The sequence below is a fragment of the Oncorhynchus keta genome, chromosome 22 (assembly GCF_023373465.1).
Source record: "Oncorhynchus keta strain PuntledgeMale-10-30-2019 chromosome 22, Oket_V2, whole genome shotgun sequence".
NCBI classification, from domain to species: domain Eukaryota; kingdom Metazoa; phylum Chordata; class Actinopteri; order Salmoniformes; family Salmonidae; genus Oncorhynchus; species Oncorhynchus keta.
Window position 1 is genome coordinate 44,401,163 of NC_068442.1, and position 22,620 is coordinate 44,423,782.

Consider the following 22,620-nt stretch of genomic DNA (forward strand, 5'->3'; position numbering starts at 1 on the left):
CTCTCCTCCCTTTCTGCATCCTTTGACTCTCTATGTCCCCTATCCTCCAGGCCGGCTCGGTCCTCCCCTCCCGCCCCGTGGCTCGACGACTCATTGCGAGCTCACAGAACAGGGCTCCGGGCAGCCGAGCGGAAGTGGAGGAAAACTCGCCTCCCTGCGGACCTGGCATCCTTTCACTCCCTCCTCTCTACATTTTCCTCCTCTGTCTCTGCTGCTAAAGCCATTTTCTACCACTCTAAATTCCAAGCATCTGCCTCTAACCCTAGGAAGCTCTTTGCCACCTTCTCCTCCCTCCTGAACACCCCCCCCCTCCCTCTCTGCAGATGACTTCGTCAACCATTTTGAAAAGAAGGTCGACGACATCCGATCCTCGTTTGCTAAGTCAAACGGCACCGCTGGTTCTGCTCACACTGCCCTACCCTGTGCTCTGACCTCTTTCTCCCCTCTCTCTCCAGATGAAATCTCGCGTCTTGTGACGGCCGGCCGCCCAACAACCTGCCCGCTTGACCCTATCCCCTCCTCTCTTCTCCAGACCATTTCCGGAGACCTTCTCCCTTACCTCACCTCGCTCATCAACTCATCCCTGACCGCTGGCTACGTCCCTTCCGTCTTCAAGAGAGCGAGAGTTGCACCCCTTCTGAAAAAACCTACACTCGATCCCTCCGATGTCAACAACTACAGACCAGTATCCCTTCTTTCTTTTCTCTCCAAAACTCTTGAACGTGCCGTCCTTGGCCAGCTCTCCCGCTATCTCTCTCTGAATGACCTTCTTGATCCAAATCAGTCAGGTTTCAAGACTAGTCATTCAACTGAGACTGCTCTTCTCTGTATCACGGAGGCGCTCCGCACCGCTAAAGCTAACTCTCTCTCCTCTGCTCTCATCCTTCTAGACCTATCGGCTGCCTTCGATACTGTGAACCATCAGATCCTCCTCTCCACCCTCTCCGAGTTGGGCATCTCCGGCGCGGCCCACGCTTGGATTGCGTCCTACCTGACAGGTCGCTCCTACCAGGTGGCGTGGCGAGAATCTGTCTCCTCACCACGCGCTCTCACCACTGGTGTCCCCAGGGCTCTGTTCTAGGCCCTCTCCTATTCTCGCTATACACCAAGTCACTTGGCTCTGTCATAACCTCACATGGTCTCTCCTATCATTGCTATGCAGACGACACACAATTAATCTTCTCCTTTCCCCCTTCTGATGACCAGGTGGCGAATCGCATCTCTGCATGTCTGGCAGACATATCAGTGTGGATGACGGATCACCACCTCAAGCTGAACCTCGGCAAGACAGAGCTGCTCTTCCTCCCGGGGAAGGACTGCCCATTCCATGATCTCGCCATCACGGTTGACAACTCCATTGTGTCCTCCTCCCAGAGCGCTAAGAACCTTGGCGTGATCCTGGACAACACCCTGTCGTTCTCAACTAACATCAAGGCGGTGGCCCGTTCCTGTAGGTTCATGCTCTACAACATCCGCAGAGTACGACCCTGCCTCACACAGGAAGCGGCGCAGGTCCTAATCCAGGCACTTGTCATCTCCCGTCTGGATTACTGCAACTCGCTGTTGGCTGGGCTCCTGCCTGTGCCATTAAACCCCTACAACTCATCCAGAACGCCGCAGCCCGTCTGGTGTTCAACCTTCCCAAGTTCTCTCACGTCACCCCGCTCCTCCGCTCTCTCCACTGGCTTCCAGTTGAAGCTCGCATCCGCTACAAGACCATGGTGCTTGCCTACGGAGCTGTGAGGGGAACGGCACCTCAGTACCTCCAGGCTCTGATCAGGCCCTACACCCAAACAAGGGCACTGCGTTCATCCACCTCTGGCCTGCTCGCCTCCCTACCACTGAGGAAGTACAGTTCCCGCTCAGCCCAGTCAAAACTGTTCGCTGCTCTGGCCCCCCAATGGTGGAACAAACTCCCCCACGACGCCAGGACAGCGGAGTCAATCACCACCTTTCGGAGACACCTGAAACCTCACCTCTTTAAGGAATACCTAGGATAGGATAAGTAATCCTTCTCACCCCCCTTTAAGATTTAGATGCACTATTGTAAAGTGACTGTTCTACTGGATGTCATAAGGTGAATGCACCAATTTGTAAGTCGCTCTGGATAAGAGCGTCTGCTAAATGACTTAAATGTAAATGTTAAATGTGATTCACACATGTTAATCATTATGATTCACACCTGTAAATCATTATGATTCACACCTGTTAATCATTATGATTCACACCTGGACTCATTACCTTCATCATTTCCTCCCCTTTATGTCACTCTCCCAGGTTCACTCACCAGTTGGTATTGTTCCTGTGTGTCTGCATTCTGCTTTATATTAGTGTTGTGTTCTTGGTTTTGTTGTTTTATTAAAACGTTACACCTGTTTCCGACTTACCGCCCCATCATTACACTCACCGTCCACCACCATCTTGGCCAGTGTGCTAGCATGACCCACGGGGCTGGAGGCATAGCACACGTACTGTCCAGAGTCCTTGGGAGTGACCCCGTCCAGGATGAGACAGCAGGTTCCTGTCCGGTCTGCAGTGATGATGTGGTGAGGGCCGTCCTCTAGGACCAGGCCATCTGGGGAAGTAATGTCAGAGACCGTACACTGCTGTTTAAAAAACGTCTTATGTCAAAAAATAAAAATGTTTTAAAAGGCTTACTATGCTGCTCACTCTTTTACCTTTGAACCAGCTGACCACTGGTTTGGGTGTTCCTGTGACTCTTACCTTTGAACCAGCTGACCACTGGTTTGGGTGTTCCTGTGACTCTTACCTTTGAACCAGCTGACCACTGGTTTGGGTGTTCCTGTGACTTTGCATGCCAATTTGATTGTCTGCCCGATCTTTGTTGTGCAGTCAGCCAGGAGAACTTTGAACTCTGGTGGACCTAAAGAAACAACCACAAGACTACTGTAATAATGGGAAGAGACCAAGCAACAGAGCTACTGCTCCCCAGAGCTAACATTGGATACATTTAATGCTGGACAGAGCTAACAGGGGACTGAACCGGTGATATTCCTAGGCAGACTCAACAATGGACATTACCAAAAGACCTAGTCAGAGGAACTCACTAGAAGTAGTCAGGCTGGAGCGTTGCTGCAGCTCTCTCAGGTCTTTGAGCCAGGACAGCTTGAGCAAGGTGGAATGACCCTGCAGTGTGTACCTCCTCACTGAGCCGCGGTGCTCATGCCACAGCTCCCAGGACTTCTCATCTCCCCCCACCATCTCCTTCACCTCCACGTCATTCAGCTGTGGAGGGGGAGACGCTCATATTACAAGGACGGTACTCTATATGCAATGTAGATTGTTCGGTAAACCACTCTGAAGCTAAAACGAATAATAATCCGAATTTCTATAACTAAATATAAATACTTTAAAAAAACAATGTAATCAGGTCTAAAATTTAACTGAATTTCAAAATCAAATCAAAACTAAAATAAAACTATAACCATGCCACACTCATAAGATGAGTAGGCTTGCCTGAAGCCTGAACACTTATCTCCCCAAGCTAATGCATTGGTTTAAGCTCAGAGGGATAGGATAGTCCTGTTGCTCCCAAATTGGTCTACACGGACAAGTTCTGGCCTGGTTTAGATCTTATCTGTCGGAAAGATATCAGTTTGTCTCTGTGAATGGTTTGTCCTCTGACAAATCAACTGTAAATTTCGGTGTTCCTCAAGGTTCCGTTTTAGGACCACTATTGTTTTCACTATATATTTTACCTCTTGGGGATGTGATTCGAAAACATAATGTTAACTTTCACTGCTATGCGGATGACACACAGCTGTACATTTCAATGAAACATGGTGACGCCCCAAAACTGCCCTTGCTAGAAGCATGTGTTTCAGACATAAGGAAGTGGATGGCTGCAAACTTTCTACTTTTAAACTCGGACAAAACAGAGATGCTTGTTCTAGGTCCCAAGAAACAAAGAGATCTTCTTTTGAATCTGACAATTAATCTCAATGGTTGCACAGTCGTCTCAAATAAAACTGTGAAGGACCTCGGCGTTACTCTGGACCCTGATCTCTCTTTTGAAGAACATATCAAGACCATTTCAAGGACAGCTTTTTTCCATCTACATAACATTGCAAAAATCAGAAACGGTCTTTCCAAAAATGATGCAGAAAAATGAATCCATGCTTTTGTCACTTCTAGGTTAGACTACTGCAATGCTCTACTTTCCGGCTACCCGGATAAAGCATACTCAGCCTTGTCTCAGGATGGTAAGTTGGTGGTTGAAGATATCCCTCTAGTGGTGTGGGGGCTGTGCTTTGGCAAAGTGGGTGGGGTTATATCCTTCCTGTTTGGCCCTGTCCGGGGGTGTCCTCGGACGGGGCCACAGTGTCTCCTGACCCCTCTTGTCTCAGCCTCCAGTATTTATGCTGCAGTAGTTTATGTGTCGGGTGGCTAGGGTCAGTTTGTTATATCTGGAGTACTTCTCCTGTCCTATTCTGTGTCCTGTGTGAATCTAAGTGTGCGTTCTCTAATTCTCTCCTTCTCTCTTTCTTTCTCTCTCTTGGAGGATCTGAGCCCTAGGACCATGCCCCAGGACTACCTGACATGATGACTCCTTACTGTCCCCAGTCCACCTGGCCGTGCTGCTGCTCCAGTTTCAACTGTTCTGCCTTATTATTATTCGACCATGCTGGTCATTTATGAACATTTGAACATCTTGGCCATGTTCTGTTAATATCTCCACCCGGCACAGCCAGAAGAGGACTGGCCACCCCACATAGCCTGGTTCCTCTCTAGGTTTCTTCCTAGGTTTTGGCCTTTCTAGGGAGTTTGTCCTTGCCACCGTGCTACACCTGCATTGCTTGCTGTTTTGGGGTTTTAGGCTGGGTTTCTGTACAGCACTTTGAGATATCAGCTGATGTACGAAGGGCTATATAAATACATTTGATTTGATTTGACACCTAGGTTCGAACCCTAGTCGGTAACACAATATGTTTGCTGTGAGGATTTGGACTACACATTTACATTGACTAAGGCAAAGGAGGAGGGCCAGGTTTTTACCTTCATCTTGTTCTTGAAGGCGTAGGTGTCAGAGTTCATGCCGGGGTCTCTCTTGAGCTTACAAAGGAGGACACAGTCCTTAAAGAGAAACACCTGCCTCTGGTGCCCCCGGGAGGACGTCTTAATCTCAGGAGACTCCTCCCACACAGTGAAGGGACCCTGTGAGGAGGAAAGACGTGGCATCAAAGCTTCAGATGGAACTGCATTATCCATGAAGAAATGACTTCATTCACATCTCAAAGACGTAATCAAGATGGTGCATTGCACGTTTTATCCAGTCAGTTAATTGACATTTCAGTTTTCAATGATGCCGTGTCCCCATCAACATTTAAAGCAACAACCGTCATGGATTGTTACGGCACATCTGACCTCAGCTAGTCTGGACACTTTGATGTATTCATCTATCCCTTCTCTCTGGAGCTAACAACATCAGCAGGTAGAGCTCAACCACTCTTTGTGGGTTATGGGTGAGTTACCTGGCGGACGGGTTCTCCCAGTGCAGTGAGTGGGGCAGGGTAGTTCTCAATCAGAGACACCTGGTGCAGGTTGTCAGAACGCCAGGGCAGACAGGACACCATGGAGAATGCATCCTCCAGCAGACAGCAGCTTTTCCCACACTTAGCCTTGTTCTTGATCAGCTCCTGTCAACACACACACACACGCACACGCACGCACGCACACACACACACACACACACACACACACACACACGCACACGCACACGCACACGCGCACGCACGCACGCACGCACACCCACACGCACACGCGCACGCGCACGCACACGCACACGCACACGCACACGCACACACACACACACACACACACACACACACACACACACACACACACACACACACACACACACACACACACACACACACACACACACGCACACACGCACACACACAGGGAGAAATCCATGGATTAATGCTTTGGAAAGGTCTCAAAATGGACACTTAGAATCGTATAATGAGCACTGACCTTGAGCAAGGCCTGGTAGGTCTGAATCCTCTCCGCTGGTCTCTGTAAGAAGGTGATGACATCCAGCACTGCAGTTTCGGAGTGCTCAGGCTCTGTTCTCGTGTTCTGCTGGAACACAAAGGTACGTGAATGTCAGCGTGGAAAACTGGGAGCATGTGAGAGCAAAGTGTTTTGCTTCTGGGTGTGCGGGTCGATTATTTGTGCACTATGGTAAATGATCTGATTGCATGCCTTGAAGTACTGCTGGATGGTCTTGTCAGTGACACAGGCCTCTGCCTGTGTTTGGCCCATCATGTACTGCAGATACTTCTGAAAGTCCTCTGCGTGTTTGACCAGGTGCATGGCCACGTCATCATCAGTAGAACACTCGCTGAGGCTGGGCAGAATAGACCTGAGTAGGGGATAGGACAATAAGGACAGTATTTACCTCGTTTTTCATTACATGAGTTAAAAAATGTATATTAAACAACATTTTATTTGATTAACCAGCTCTCACTCTCGACAAAGAGAACAGTTGTGACGTTATCACCTCTCGTGTAAAGCCATGATGTCCTTGATATTGCGGAAGATAGTTTCTTTCTGGTTGATGATGTTGATGGGGACATGAGGGCTAGTGTCTAAGTGGTGCAGGTAGTGGGATGTAAAGTCCTTCATCTCCTTCACAAACTCTTCCTCCCCATCAATCAGCCCCTGGATCAATTGGCTAAAGACGGAAGAAATATCACATGGAATGCTGACAGTATTCATTAAGAGACTATACTAATCAAATATGCTGAACTCTGTGATCAAACAATATTAATTCACTCACCTTAATGTTCTTCTGTACTCTTCCTCTATAGAACCTGATCCATCCATCTCCTGTTGTGGTGTCCTCACTTGTGGGAATGTTTCCTTTACAAAATGCAAAACAGTTTGGTTAAATGTACAGTCAAAAATTATCATTACCTGTTTAGGTGAAGAAACATAAAAAGTAGTTGATTGAATGGTCAAAATATGTCAATTTTGTCCATTTTATGCCCATCCTTTACCAGAACATACTGATGACATCATACCTTTCTCTTCTTCTCCAGGTATGCAGGGGAGACCCATCCTTGGCGTGAGGGGCTGTTTTTGGAGGGTTTGGTACGGACCAGCCACTTCTCAGGGTGGACAGAGTCCAAGACCTCCACATACTGTCCCTCCTTCAACACAAAGCTCTCCTTGTTGCCACCTTGTTGAGAGTTGCAGTTAGCTCTGGCCACATAGATATCAAATGTCTGTGGAAAAAAGTTGGTCAAAATGTTAGTTCCAAAATGCTATAGCAACAAATGTTTCGCATTTGTGTCTTTTGATCATAAATGACTGCTTATGGTATAATCCAGCAGCCTACCACCCTGCATCTCACTGTTGGCTTGCCTCTGAAGCTAAGCAGGGTCGGTCCTGGATGGAAGACCAGATGCTGCTGGAAGTGGTGTTGGAGGGTCAGTAGGAGGCACTCTTTCTTCTGGTCTATAAAAAAATATTTCAATGGCCCACATTGCCCTGTGTAGGGGGACGTTGAATGGGTGTCTTGACTCTTTGTGGTCTCTAAAGATCCCATGGCACTTATTGGAGTAGTAGGGGTGTTAAAATGGGGGGGCTGCTATGAGGAAGTTTTTCCAAAGTAGACCATACTGTACCTCTCTTCTGTCCTCTTCACCATCTGACTCTGAGCCAGAACCTGTGAGAGCAGCAGGCGTGTGGGCACAGTGGTGTTTCGGGGACAGAGTCCTCAGCTTGGCATCAGTAGCTGGTAGGACATTCAGAGGAAGTGAGAGAAGTGAACAGGAGTGTGCAGATGTCATTGAGTAACGTGTACTGTATGAAGCAAGGTAATGTTGTTCCCTTAGGTTATGAACAAGACAGCTTTCATACCAGACTATTGTCACTCTTATTATTTAAATTCAACTTTGTGATCATAGATTGGACTGGTTCAATGAGGACACTTTATGGGTTATTCTATTTCTGAATTTGACTTATACTGTGCCTTAACCATAACCATGACTGTTGGTGTATTATTTATACAATTATTATGAATCTTTATCTGTCATTTGAGTTTAAATAAAAAAATATATATGCCATTTAGCAGACGCTTTTGAGTTTAACAAAGGTGGTATAAGTATGACAATCAAGATGTATAGAATGGTTTAGCCCAGCTCTCCTGAATCTGTGTTGCATCATCCATTTCAATGTTTGTTACCTTCTCCAATGTTTTTCTGCTCTGACATTTATAACATTAAAATTGTGTAAATATAACTATATTTATACTATCAAGTAGCAGAATGTGTTCCCTGTAAACTTTATTAATGCACAGAGTCTGAATTCTGTTTGTTTAGAATGTTATCTTTGTACACAATCTTAATGGAATGTTCGCCTTAATGAGCATCATACTTAACGTGATATTGCTTTACTATCCAACAGGTGCAGATAACATTTTATTTATTTATTTGACTATTTATTTATAAAATGATTAATATTATAATTCACTGCAGGTATTATTTTTAGTTCTATATTACAATGTATTATACAGCGCCTTGCAAAAGTATTCACCCACCTTGGCGTTTTTACTATTTTGTTTCATTACAACCTGCAATTGAAATAGATTTTTATTTGGATTTCATGTAATGGACATATACAAAATAGTCAAAATCGATGAAGTGAAATGAGAAAAATAACTTGTTTCATAAAATTCAATTAAAAAAAAAAAAAAACGGAAAAGTGGTGAGTACATATGTATTCACCCCCTTTGCTACGAAGCCCCTAAATAAGATCTGGTGCAACCAATTACCTTCAGAAGTCACATAATTAGTTCATTATTATTATTATTATCTACAATAATGTCTTTACTCAACACAACACAGACTGAAACCCATTACATGTGTATGATATCAAATTATTATAATATTTCCAAAAAATCTATGTTAAAGTAAATGATTTCAGTACAATGTGAAATACCATAACCACGAAAGGCAACAACTCAATATTTAGGTCTAACAACGCAACAAAACATGGCTGACCTTTGACCTTCAAATGCCTCTTTGGTGGTTGAGGGGTGACTTTCTGTTCTTTATCCTTATGGGGTAACTGGTCCTCTTCCTTTTCCCTGTGGGAATATTTTTGCTTATTAACATATGATTAAATGTCTCTTGGAAGTTATATGAAGATTGTGAAGGTCTTACCTGCAGGGATCTTTGGGGGTGATGTCAACAGGCTCTATGAAATCTGGAGCTGTGTCGTAGTCTGAGGGACTAGACACTGGAGAGACAGAGAAAACAAAATATGATTTTCAGTCTATCAACCAAACCAAACCAAACAACTCACCCCTTGCAAAGGCAGACACAATTACTGCATATGACCCAGTTCACATACTAAGGACATCTGTCATGTTTCTAACGTGACTTACTAGAGCTCGCGGAGATGAGTGAGGCTCTCCTCCTCTCCTGCAGGGTATTGCGGGGATCCTCCTCGGTCAGGTTGTAGGCCTGCCACAGGGAGATCTCCTCACTCTCCACAGAATCCATAGTCTCCTTCCCAGAGGTGGAGGTCTGGGCTTGCTGGAGAGGGCCAACAGAGGCCAGGACTGGATGCACAGAAGGGGTGGAGGGCTGTGCTGGGGCTGCAGGCCTCTGGGTGGAGGGTGGAGGGTTTTGAGTTTGACCCACAGTAATGTTGCCATTATATGAGGTCACACCAAACTTGTTGACCACCTCACATGTATAGACCCCAGTGTCTATGGCTGACATGTTGATGATCACCAGTGTGCAGACGCCATCCTCAGAGGTGTTCATGCGGTGGCGTTGGTCTCCTATGATCTGTTGGCCGCTCTTCAGCCAGCGTACTGCGTTGGACTTCCCTTCCACCACGCACGCTAGCTGGATGGTACCGTTGGTCTCAACGTTCTGGTTCTTGAACACCTGCTTGAAGATTGGCCGCATGTCTTTGCGGGTCTTGTATCCCTTGAAAGCTGCCTGGATCTTGATGGCGGCATCCAGCATCTCAGGTTCGTCCTCTACACTGATTTCCATGTCAGGTTCAGTCTTCTCTACTTGCTTAGTCATCGTGAGCCCCTTGGGAACCCCAGCTACAGCAACTACAGGCTTGTTGGTCTTCTGGTTGACTCTTATCTGGGTGGGGGCCTCAGTGGAGGACTCATCCTCTGAGATATGGCCTTGGTTACCATCCACCGCAATCTTGTGTTTTTCCATCTCCTGTACTGTAGACCTTGCTGGCTGTTTGTCTCTCTTGTCTACCTCTGTCTCCTTCACCATAAACTTCACTGGCTGTTTGTCCTGATAGTCTATTTCTATATCAATCTCCTTTTTAGATCTAACAGACCTAACTATCTGCTCTACCCCAGCGTCCGACACTATAGATGCTCGTCTCGCTGGTGGAACTGGCTGTTTCCCTACATGCTTTACCCGAACATCCGACACTGAAACAATAGATGCTCGTCTCGCTGGTGGAACTGGCTGTTTCCTCACCTCGTCTACCCCAGCTTCCGACACTGAAACAACAGATGCTCGTCTCGCTGGTGGAACTGGCTGTTTCCTCACCTCGTCTACCCCAGCTTCCGACACTGAAACAACAGATGCTCGTCTCGCTGGTGGAACTGGCTGTTTCCTCACCTCGTCTACCCCAGCTTCCGACACTGAAACAACAGATGCTCGTCTCGCTGGTGGAACTGGCTGTTTCCTCACCTCGTCTACCCCAGCTTCCGACACTGAAACAACAGATGCTCGTCTCGCTGGTGGAACTGGCTGTTTCCTCACCTCGTCTACCCCAGCTTCCGACACTGAAACAACAGAAGCTCGTCCCGCTGGTGGAACTGTCTGTTTCACCATTTGGTCTACCCCAGCATCTGAAACTGAAACAAGAGAAGCTTGTCTCGCAGGTGGAATTGGCTTTTTGCCTACATACTCTACCCCAGCATCAGACACTATAGATACTCGTCTCGCTGGTGGAACTGGCAGTTTCCTCACCTCGTCTACCCCAGCATCCAAAACTGAAACAGAAGCTTGTGTCGCATGTGGAACTGGCTTTTTGCCTAAATGCTCTACCCCAGCATCAGACACTATAGATGCTCGTCTCGCTGGTGGAACTGGCTGTTTCACCACCTGGTCTACCCCAATCTCTTTCAATATCTTTTTCTCCTTTGGGTCTATTTCAGTCTTTTTCTCCTCTGTGTCCATCACTATAGCTTTGACTGGCTGTTTCACTGGCTTTTTCTCCCTCTGGTCCATCTGTGAATCCTTCACCATAGTTGCCTCCTTCCCTTTAGACATGAGTGGTGGTACTAGCTGTTTCTGGGTCTTTTCTGCTATGGTATCCTTCACCATACCTACTGGCTGTTTCACTTTCTGTTTCTCCTGTTGGTCTACCTTAGTCTCCTTACCCATAGACCTTAATGACTGTTTCTTATCTGGGTTTACAACAGTCTCTTTTTCCTCAAGCTCCAGTTCTTCCTCTGACTCCACAATGGATGACCGGGTCATGCCCCGTTTCTTTGGCTCTGGAGGGCCAGTTCGGGCCTCTTCTGGTGGAGTAGTGGGAGAGGCAGTCTTTGTGGGAGGAATTGTCTTGGGAGGATCTGTCTTGTCTGGGGGAGGCTTTACTGTCACAGAGGCGGTGGTCTCCACACCACCTGCCTGGCACGTGTAGCTGCCACTGTCTTCCTTCTTCAGCTCCAGGATGTGTAGCTGAAACACACAGCCGTCCTGCCTCATCTTGTACTTCCTGTTGGGCCTGAGAGGTAGCCGGCCCTTCCTCCACTGGACTGGGACCGCAGGCTTAGACAGCTCACAGGATAGGAAGGCAGTGCCCCCTTCCTCAGCCTCCACAGTCTGCAGCTCATCCTCAAAGTATGGAGGCAGCTCTGGAGAGACGGAAGATAATCAGGGAATTGGAAATCTACGTTCCATTTGACCAATGTTAGGATGAGTAATGCAAAGAGAAAATTCTGAATATTGTAACCCCCGGAGATAAAACTGAGTTCCTGGTTATGTTACTTCGCTCTTAATGATTAAAAATCCTTACCATTGACAGTCAGATTGGCGCTGCTCTGCATGTCACCAGTGTCACAGGAGTATATCCCAGAGTCTCCTGGTTCCGTGTCATGGATGAGCAGCAGGTTGAGCTTGCCCTCCTTTCGAGTCTCATACTTATCTCCGTTCAGGAGGGGCATCCTGTTCCTTCTCCATGTGACAGGGCTAAAGAGGTCAGAGGTCGTACAGGATAAAGTGGCCATCTCCCCTTCCATGATGACGATGTCCCCAGGCTTCTTCTCAATGAGTACTGACAAAGACAGGAAACAGAGTAAACTACATATACACCTTCTAACTGCATACACATGAATGATTAAAGTGTATAATTCACATTGTACTGTAACAAAATCAAAAGAGGTGGCAAACCTTTGGGTTTGGGGAGCACCAACAATTGGGCGGAGGTCTTTTCCTCCCCGACCACGAAGGCCACGGTCCCGGTCTCCTCCGGCGTGGTCATGGTCAGGACCAGGCGGTGCTGGTGGCCCAAGCAGCTCATCTGGTTCATTTCATTCTTCTGCAGGAGGCTGGAGCCCAGCCACCACTCGCCCTCGCTTACCTCCTTGTGGGACAGCTCGCACACAAACACTGCGTCCTGCCCGGCCATGATCTTCATGTCCTTCAGTCCTGACAAGATCATCACACGCTCTGTAGGGAAAGGGTTAGGATCAGTGTTACGGATACAAGTATCCTGTGTGTATTTGGTTTCTTTCCTTCTGCCCTAGTCACAGCTGTCACTCATCTGTCACCATTCAGAAGACACACCTTTTCCTTTTCCCTTACCCAATCACATCCCCTTTCCCTTGGTTTAAAAACCCAGTCAGTTGTTTTCCCAAACTCTCTCTCTCCCTCTCTCTTTGTATGCAGTGATCTCTCTTTTGTTTTTGCACCTACATGTCACATTTGTCCATTATTATGTGCGTTTGTATTGTTATGGTGTATGACTGTTTGTTTGTTGGTGGGAAAAGGGGGTACAAAGACAAGTAGCCCATGGGCATACACTACCCATAGGAGACCATTGTCTAAGAACCCTAGTTAGGACTGGGCGGACCACCCAGTGGTAGTTAGATAGCGGTTATAGTAGCAAGCAAGACTAGCTTAGGGGTTTTGGGATATTTATTATTTCTTTCATTGGGTCCAGCTCAGCCCCCCGCCCCCTCAGTGTTTGAAGGTACATTTAAGTTGTCTGTGGCTATTAGTTCTCACTGTTCCTTTTCACTGTTATGATTTGCATGAGATATGTTACGGGTCTCGTTTCCATCCCCCCCTCGACTGCAGGGCCGAAGGGGTTCGTAACAATCAGGATAACTATTAATAGGATGATGTAGCAAGCCATACAGAGGGGATTACCCATTCAAAAGAATGCAAAGAAGTAAACAAGGTATAACCTATCCTCTACCCACAATAATCACATATCAAAAGGGGCCAAACATACTCATTGGGTTTCTTTCAATTTTGTGAGTTTAATGAGGATATACTCTACATTTATTTCAGTACACTCTTAGATTTTGCTATCTACAATCTAAAAGGGTTCTTCGGCTGTCCCCATAGGACAACCCTTTGAAGTACCCTGTTTTGTCCCATGTAGAACCTTTTTTTTGTTCCATGTAGAACCTTTTCCACAGAGGGTTCTATGTGGAACCCAAAAGGGTTCTCCTATGGGGACAGCCGGAAAAAAAAACCATTTTGGATCTTTTTTCAAAGAGTGTAGGATGGGGTTGGCCTACCTTTCACAACTAGCATGGCTGTGGTCTTCTTTCCCCTGGTGATGCAGCTGTACTCCCCGGCGTCCTCCAGACTCAACTTCCTGATCTCCAGGGTGTGAACAGGGCCTTTCTTCTTCAAAGTGAATCTCTCCCCGTCTGTGACCATGCAGTTGTCCTTCCTCCAGGTGACGGGGACCGTAACGCTGGAGACCTCACAGGAGAGGACCGCTGACGTCCCCTCCAACACCACCTTGCTCTCTAGCTCCTTCTCAAAGAAGACTGATGCAGCAGCTGTATGGACCAGAGATGGACATCATCTGAAAATGTCTTGTGTTTCGGGGCCATTGCCCTATACTACCTACAGAGTACGATACTGTATAGGTCACAATTTGTTATGAAAAAACATTGTTCTCGAATAGATATGTTGTTTTATTCCTAAAGAGACCAGTTGAATTGATCTCTTGCTTTATTGTGTATTCTATTCCACTTTAGTACAGTTGCTGGGGAGGCCCATACTTCCACTCTTCAATTCCCGGTGAAGGAGCCTTTCATATACAACAAAAATGACAGCCAGTCAACATGTAAGATGTACTGTACCTCTCACGTTGACTTCAGCAGTGGTCTTCTGATCTCCGAATATACAGCTGTACTCCCCCACGTCCTCCGGTTGGATGTTCTTGATGTGCATCTCCGCTACCTTTCCCTCCAGCTTCATCTGGTACCTTCCTCCAGGACTCACCTCCTCCTTGCCTTTCCACCACTCCACCGGGACTCCAGCTTTAGACAGCTCACAGCGCAGGTTCACGATGCCCCCCTCTGGGGCCTCCTGGTTCTTAAGGCCCATTTTGAAGGTGACAGGTATGGCTGAGGACATGAAATCAAAAACAACCATTTTAGTACTTTTACAAAGATGTCACAAAGTGCTTAAAGGGATATTTTACTCAAAAATGACTTGTTCATAAGTCCACTGTTAATACAATCACAAAAAGGTATGAATGTCAGCAATTGATTTGAAGAGATAGAGCACTTTCAGTACAGAGCAGCAAAAATAAGCAGATCGTTTTTGAGTAAAATATCCCTTTAACAGAAACCAGGCTGAACAGAGGGTGCCCGTCCTCCTAAATTACCTTCACTTATTGCTATGTTTACTGTAATAAACTACACAACCCCCTTAAGAAACCAATAGCATCTCCTCTTACCAGTGATGTTGACAGTGGCCGAGGTTTTGGCTTCTGCGTAAACACAGCTGTAGAATCCGGTGTCTTCGAGCACTGCTTTCCTGATGGTCAGTTCCATCGTTGCCGCTCTCTTCCTTATCTGGTACCTCACTCCATTCTTCAGCAGCACCTCTCCCTTCCTCCACTCTGCGGTCAGTCCTGGTTTAGAGAGCTCGCAGAACAACGTCACACTGTTCTCCTCCTCGACTTCCTGGTTCTTCAACTTCACCTTGAACGTGATGGGAGGCGCTGGGAACAGCAAACAAGTAACTTGTCGACTCATATACAAACATATACAAATTAAAGTCCCTATAGTGGAAAAGTATAAAACGAGGGATTGCATGAATCCATGAAATATCAGGCATATTATAACACGTCGCTGGTATTTATACACTATTGTTGTTGAATACAACAACTGGGACAAAACAAATGTTATACAAAGTGTAGTACTATTCTCAGTCTGACTCACCCATCACGGTCAGCTCAGCAGTTGACTGGGTGTCTTTAGTCTTGCAGGTGTATTTCCCAGCGTCACTCTCCTCCACATTATGGATGAGCAGTTTAGTGATGCGTCCCTCCTGCTTCATCTCATATTTGTCTCCAGACTTCAGGATGACTCTCCCCTTCCTCCAGTCCACTGGGGCTCCAGGCTTGGAGAGCTCACACCAGAACTCCCCACTGTCCCCCTCTTTGATCATCGCGTTCTGGACCTCTTGTGTGAATGTTACAGGGAGGGCTGAGAAGAATATGTATTTAAGACTGAGACGTTATCTGGCTCAACTGCTTTGATTTCTACACATCCTCTGACAGATTAATCTCATGTGTATCCCCCATTCCCCCTTGTGGAAAATGTACTTGGTGTCATCCAACGCACAATCCAGAAATTATATTCAAAGATATTTACATAACACATTTGCCAACAACCTTAGAAGAATAAACAGTATATCAATGTATTAGCATGTAGTAAAAATTTGCAAAGACCATACCCCTAACTTTGATGTCAGCTGCTGTCCTGACATTGCAGGCGGTGACGCAGCTATACTCCCCAGCGTCCTGCAGCACCACGTTCCTGATGACCATCTCAGCAGTCCTCCCCTCCTGTTTCATCTGGTACCTCTTCCCTTCCCTCAGCAGCTCCTCTCCCTTCAGCCATTCCACAGAGACTCCTGATTTAGACAGCTCGCAGCGCAACATCACGTTACCCTCCTCCGGAGCCTCTTGGTTCTTTAGTTTCTGCTTGAAAGTGACTGGGACGGCTGAACAATGATAGAAACACATACTGTGAGATCAACAGCTTCTAGGATTATGTGGTACACAGCGAGTTTAAAATGTCAAGACTATGCACCGATTATTCAACAGCGTTTCCCCTACCAGTAATACTGATGGTGGCAAACGTTTTCTGGTCTTCCAACAAGCAGCTGTAGACTCCACTGTCTTCAGGTAAGGTGTTCCTGATGATCAGCTCCAACGTTGCATCTTTCTGCTTCATCTGGTACTTCTCTCCGCTCTGCAGCAGATCTGTTCCTCTCATCCATTCTACCATCATCCCTGGTTTAGAGAGCTCGCAGCGCAACGTCACATTGTTGCCCTCCTCAACCTGAACGTTTCTCAGCTCTTCTATAAATGTGACGGGGTGAACTGAAAGACACCATAGTAGTGGGCTGTCAAACCTTTCTGAAACCTATATTTCCCTTATTTATTAAAAACAACTGGAGTTGAAAACACATTTGTTTCTTACTATAGAAACACACAACCTATTTGCCAAATGCAATATTCAAGCTTTCTCCAACATTTCCAAAGTATAACCAAAATATAACAAAAATATACCCACCATTTATTGTAACAGTGGCTGTAGTCTTTTGTTCACCACAAATACAGGTGTAAACCCCACTGTCTTCCAGATTCGCATCGATAATCTTCAATTCCACCAGTAAATCTTTCTTCCTTATCTGGCACTTGTCTACATTCTTCAACAGCTCTGCTCCCCTCTTCCACACAACTGACGCTGCAGGTTTAGACAGCTCACAGCGTAGTGTCACAGTCTTACCCTCCTCAACTGCCATGTTCCTCAGCTGTTCTTTGAAAGTGGGGGGTAGACCTGAGGAAAACAAGGAACAGTAGTTAGTGGTGGTAAACCCTAAATGTGGAAAGGAGAAAGGGCTAGTCCATTTCATGCTTTATGCTTGTGCTTCTGTCACCGAGAGAATCCAATAATCCAGAGTGTGTCCCTGGGGTTCAGTGAACTCTGACATAATGTTCAACAATGACAAAACACAGCTTTTTGATGCAGCGCCAAGATCGTTCTTTTACTGTCAGACGGCACTTTAAAACAATGTTATTCATTCTCAGGCACATTGCTACAGGCACAGAGCCCTGACCTCAACCCCATCGAACACATTTGGGATGAATTGGAACTTCGACTGCGAGCCAGGCCTAATCGCCCAACATCAGTGTCCGACCTCACTAATGCTCCTGTGGCTGAATGGAAGCAAGGCCCCGCAGCAATGTTCTAACATGTAGTTGGAAGCCTTCCCAGAAGAGTGGAGGCTTTTATAGCAGCAAAGGGGGGGACCAACTCCATATGAATGCCCAGGATTTTACAATGACATTTGCTTTGAGCAGGTGTCCACATACTTATGGTCATGTTGCGTACCTTCTGATTGTAGGTTTTGTGCCCCAGACGCAACTGCAAGACGATATAGGCCACAGTGATCCGTCTTTTCTGCATGCAACAAAGCTTAGATGCATAAAGTAACCAGCGACAAACTTGCAGTAAAACTGATCTGAGGACTCATTCTGAGCACAGTGGTTTCCTGAGGACTCGTTCTGAGCACAGTGGTTTCCTGAGGACTTGTTCTGAGCACAGTGGTTTCCTGAGGACTCATTCTGAGCACAGTGGTTTCCTGAGGACTCGTTCTGAGCACAGTGGTTTCCTGAGGACTCGTTCTGAGCACAGTGGTTTCCTGAGGACTCATTCTGAGCACAGTGGTTTCCTGAGGACTCATTCTGAGCACAGTGGTTTCCTGAGGACTCATTCTGAGCACAGTGGTTTCCTGAGGACTCGTTCTGAGCACAGTGGTTTCCTGAGGACTCATTCTGAGCACAGTGGTTTCCTGAGGACTCATTCTGAGCACAGTGGTTTCCTGAGGACTCATTCTGAGCACAGTGGTTTCCTGAGGACTCATTCTGAGCACAGTGGTTTCCTGAGGACTCATTCTGAGCACAGTGGTTTCCTGAGGACTCATTCTGAGCACAGTGGTTTCCTGAGGACTCGTTCTGAGCACAGTGGTTTCCTGAGGACTCATTCTGAACACAGTGGTTTCCTGAGGACTCATTCTGAGCACAGTGGTTTCCTGAGGACTCATTCTGAGCACAGTGGTTTCCTGAGGACTCATTCTGAGCACAGTGGTTTCCTGAGGACTCATTCTGAGCACAGTGGTTTCCTGAGGACTCATTCTGAGCACAGTGGTTTCCTGAGGACTCATTCTGAGCACAGTGGTTTCCTGAGGACTCATTCTGAGCACAGTGGTTTCCTGAGGACTCGTTCTGAGCACAGTGGTTTCCTGAGGACTCATTCTGAGCACAGTGGTTTCCTGAGGACTCATTCTGAGCACAGTGGTTTCCTGAGGACTCGTTCTGAGCACAGTGGTTTCCTGAGGACTCATTCTGAACACAGTGGTTTCCTGAGGACTCATTCTGAGCACAGTGGTTTCCTGAGGACTCATTCTGAGCACAGTGGTTTCCTGAGGACTCATTCTGAACACAGTGGTTTCCTGAGGACTCATTCTGAGCACAGTGGTTTCCTGAGGACTCATTCTGAGCACAGTGGTTTCCTGAGGACTCATTCTGAGCACAGTGGTTTCCTGAGGACTCATTCTGAGCACAGTGGTTTCCTGAGGACTCGTTCTGAGCACAGTGGTTTCCTGAGGACTCATTCTGAGCACAGTGGTTTCCTGAGGACTCATTCTGAGCACAGTGGTTTCCTGAGGACTCGTTCTGAGCACAGTGGTTTCCTGAGGACTCATTCTGAGCACAGTGGTTTCCTGAGGACTCATTCTGAGCACAGTGGTTTCCTGAGGATTCATTCTGAGCACAGTGGTTTCCTGAGGACTCATTCTGAGCACAGTGGTTTCCTGAGGACTCGTTCTGAGCACAGTGGTTTCCTGAGGACTCGTTCTGAGCACAGTGGTTTCCTGAGGACTCATTCTGAGCACAGTGGTTTCAAGACCCTTTCGATTGGAGTAATGCCAACCATAAGCAAGTAATAGGGTAACAAGATACAAAAGAATATGGAATATTTTCAGGAATATGCTGAGCACACATAGTTTCACAGGAACATGTACTGTATGTGATCCAAAGGAGGCTGGTGGGAAGAGGTAAAGGAGGACGGTTTCATTGTAATGACTGGAATGGAATCAATATAACGGTACCAAACACATGGAAACAACGTGTTTGACTCAGTTCCGTTGATTCCATTCCAGTCATGACAATAAACCCGTCCTCCGAATGCTCCTCCCACCAGCCTCCTCTGATGTGCTCTTTCTTGCCTGATACACACTGGACTGGAGATGCACCTGGATATACAGTATCACAAATACATTTGTATCATAAGTTACAATATAAAGTCTAACCATGTTCATTTTGGTCTGACTCACCCATCACGGTCAGCTCAGCAGTTGACTGGGTGTCTTTAGTCTTGCAGGTGTATTTCCCAGCGTCACTCTCCTCCACGTTATGGATGAGCAGTTTAGTGATGCGTCCCTCCTGCTTCATCTCATATTTGTCTCCAGACTTCAGGATGACTCTCCCCTTCCTCCAGTCCACTGGGGCTCCAGGCTTGGAGAGCTCACACCAGAACTCCCCACTGTCCCCCTCTTTGATCATCGCGTTCTGGAGCTGGCGCTTGAACGTCACAGGGAGAGCTGTGGAAACATTAACATTGGTTCATATTGTATGACCGCAAGAAGTATAAAATCAAACTCACTATCTGTGTATGGTCTCAAATGTATGTATGGTCGCATTCCGTTTTCAATAAGGTCTGCAAGGCCGCACTGATTTTTTTAAAAAAATCCTCGCTGTCAAAACGTAATTTTAAAAAATATATCAAAAAATTGTCCAACAACCCCCCCATCAAGGATTTTAATTTGTATATATATTTTTCTCGTTGATATAGATCAAATGTTGCTTACCTTGCACTTTAACTACAGCTGTGGTCTTCTGGTCTCCAGTGACACAGCTGTATTTTCCTATGTCCTCTGGTTGCACGTTGGTAATGGTCATCTCAGCGATCCTCCCCTCCAGTTTGATCTGGTACTTTCCCCCTGACAGGTCCTGGGACAGTTCTGTCTCCCCCCTCCACCACTCCACCAGGACGCCAGACTTAGACAGCTCACAGCGCAGGGTCACGTTGCCCTTCTCTGGGGCATCCTGGTTCTTCAGACCCACTCTGAAGGTGGCGGGAACAGCTGAGGGAACCAAGAGAGATAGGAAGTCAGCGAAAATAGGATATTTCATCAAAGAATGAAAACTGAACACAGTGAAATCTAGAACAGCCTTGAGAAACATTTACCCTTCACCGGATAAGATGAAGGACAATCAATTAAACCTACACTGGAGCTCAAGTTAAGTCAGTCATGGAACATTTAACCAAGTTTATGTGCGATGAGCACCAGTGACAATTGTTTCATTAGAGCACAAAGCATTATTGCCCCTACCAAGGACTTTGACTGTGGCCTTTGTCTTCTGATCTCGACACACACAGCTGTAGACTCCACTGTCCTCAGGCAGAGCCTCCCTGATGATGAGCTCCAGTGCCAAACCTCTCTGCTTCATCTGATACTTGTCTCCATTTTGCAGTATCATCTGTCCTCCCAGCCTCCACTCCACAGGGACCCCTGATTTAGACAGCTCACAGTGCAGGCTGATGGTGATCCCTTCCTCAGTCTGCAGGTTCCTCAGCTTTTGCTTGAAAGTGATTGGAATTGCTGAAAGAAACCACAGAACTGAGAAACATGGACGCCGTCTATTCACTTATAGAAAGGATTGTAATTTGATGCTGATGTATACTGCTTAAAACATTTTTCACATTTTATATAAAATTCAATGTGAATTTACATATTTTTTAAATTATCTCCATTCCTTTACCCGTGACAGTAACACCGGCTGTGGTCTCCACATTGCCACAAACGCAGGTGTAGATATTGCTGTCTTCAGGTTTCGCATCCAGAATCTTCAGTTCATTCACCAACTCTCTCTGCTTTATCTGAAACTTCTCTCCGTTGTTCAGCAGCTCCTCTCCTCCCATCATCCATTCTACAGGGACTCCTGGTTTAGAGAGCTCACAGTGTAACACCAAATTGTTCCCCTCCTCAATCTGAGCGTTCCTCAGCTTTTTCTTGAAGGCAATGGGCAGGGCTGAAGAAACATGGAAAATAGTTTAATGAGAATAGTATCAATTGTAAATGTATTTTGGCCTTCATGTAAAAGACAAAAATGCAAATGTATAAAATGTCACTTCAAGAAAGATTAGCTGTAGCTGTACAGGAAAACATAATAAGGCTGAGGAACTTCCTACCGCTGATTTTGACGGTGGCCGTGGTCTTTTGGTCTGCACACTGGCAGCTGTAGACTCCACTGTCTTCTGGCACAGCTTTCCATATCTGAAGCTCCGATATGGTCTCCCTCTTCCTTATCTGAAACTTCCTTCCATGCCTCACCAGCTCCTCTCCTTTCTTCCACTCTACAGGGACTCCTGGTTTGGAGAGCTCACAGCGCAATGTGAAACTGTTGCCCTCCTCAGCCTGAACATTCTTCAACTGTTGTTTGAAGGATATGGGGATAGCTGACGAGTAAATATACATGTTTTAGTATTAAAACCTCTTATATGTAAAGTCCCCATATTTGGGGACCCTATTAGATTGTGTTTTATTCAGTTCAGAACGGTAGCCCCTATCTGCAAAAGCAGGGTGTCTGTGGAAAGCTAAGTGTCTTGGCTATTGATTGATGCCTTCAAATATTTGGTGACATACTACCATATATGGGCCTACGAATTTATAAGGTCAGGGCGAGCCAATGTCCTCATTTCAAGATGGCCGCTACCTACATTCCGGTTAGCGTTGTGAAACACAAACAAAATAGACACGGAACACGTTGATGCACACTGAAAGCTGTGACTCCACAGATCATGAGGATGTCTTATTTGTCTGCCTGTGACCTACCGTTACTGATCACCAGCCCCGAGAGTCAAAATATTTATTTTACACAACGTTTTCACCAAACATCTTACAAGGTAATCTTCGATTTGGTCAGTATTTGAACTATAGCTACATGAGGTGGTATCAAATGAATCCTTAGGTTGGTAGGAACAAATCTAGCCTATTGCCAATGTTATCTGATGTATGACTTAATGTCAACATTGAATGTCCACAGAGTGACAAAAATATGTTGCCTGCTTAGGCATCCATTACACAGGGGATTGGCTACTATGGCACCTTGACAGTCTTGTAGCCAATGAGATAAGCTTTCTAGGGATGACCCTGATGGAACAAAGCGAGGCCTAGAACCTTTTAACATCCAGTTTGTAAAAACAGTGCAATTACCACATTCTGACATTTTGGAAAGGTTGAAAGGACACTCTGGATAACC

The 22,620-nt window shown here is 46.3% G+C and overlaps 1 protein-coding gene across 5 annotated transcripts in view; it reads right to left on the bottom strand.

Annotated features, from left to right (window-relative positions):
• LOC118400683 (obscurin-like) overlaps positions 1-22,620 on the bottom strand; it is a 57,630-nt gene that overhangs the window by 17,607 nt on the left and 17,403 nt on the right. For 3 of the 5 annotated variants that reach the window (XM_052475306.1, XM_052475304.1, XM_052475303.1), the window contains exons 17-44: positions 21,551-21,817; positions 21,121-21,390; positions 20,691-20,960; positions 20,166-20,441; positions 19,632-19,898; positions 16,808-17,074; positions 16,348-16,614; positions 15,963-16,232; positions 15,446-15,712; positions 14,959-15,225; positions 14,357-14,623; positions 13,781-14,050; positions 12,423-12,701; positions 12,049-12,306; positions 9,419-11,887; positions 9,195-9,270; positions 9,033-9,118; positions 7,656-7,765; positions 7,050-7,253; positions 6,806-6,888; positions 6,527-6,700; positions 6,229-6,388; positions 5,998-6,105; positions 5,493-5,657; positions 5,017-5,175; positions 3,069-3,246; positions 2,771-2,884; positions 2,408-2,575 (exon numbers count right to left, since the gene is read on the bottom strand). In XM_052475306.1, coding sequence (XP_052331266.1) covers positions 2,408-2,575; positions 2,771-2,884; positions 3,069-3,246; positions 5,017-5,175; positions 5,493-5,657; positions 5,998-6,105; positions 6,229-6,388; positions 6,527-6,700; positions 6,806-6,888; positions 7,050-7,253; positions 7,656-7,765; positions 9,033-9,118; positions 9,195-9,270; positions 9,419-11,887; positions 12,049-12,306; positions 12,423-12,701; positions 13,781-14,050; positions 14,357-14,623; positions 14,959-15,225; positions 15,446-15,712; positions 15,963-16,232; positions 16,348-16,614; positions 16,808-17,074; positions 19,632-19,898; positions 20,166-20,441; positions 20,691-20,960; positions 21,121-21,390; positions 21,551-21,817 — 8,016 coding nt within the window. The remainder of the gene's footprint in view (positions 1-2,407; positions 2,576-2,770; positions 2,885-3,068; positions 3,247-5,016; positions 5,176-5,492; positions 5,658-5,997; positions 6,106-6,228; positions 6,389-6,526; positions 6,701-6,805; positions 6,889-7,049; positions 7,254-7,655; positions 7,766-9,032; positions 9,119-9,194; positions 9,271-9,418; positions 11,888-12,048; positions 12,307-12,422; positions 12,702-13,780; positions 14,051-14,356; positions 14,624-14,958; positions 15,226-15,445; positions 15,713-15,962; positions 16,233-16,347; positions 16,615-16,807; positions 17,075-19,631; positions 19,899-20,165; positions 20,442-20,690; positions 20,961-21,120; positions 21,391-21,550; positions 21,818-22,620) is intronic. The other 2 variants (XM_052475305.1, XM_052475307.1) reach the window with 2 other exon arrangements.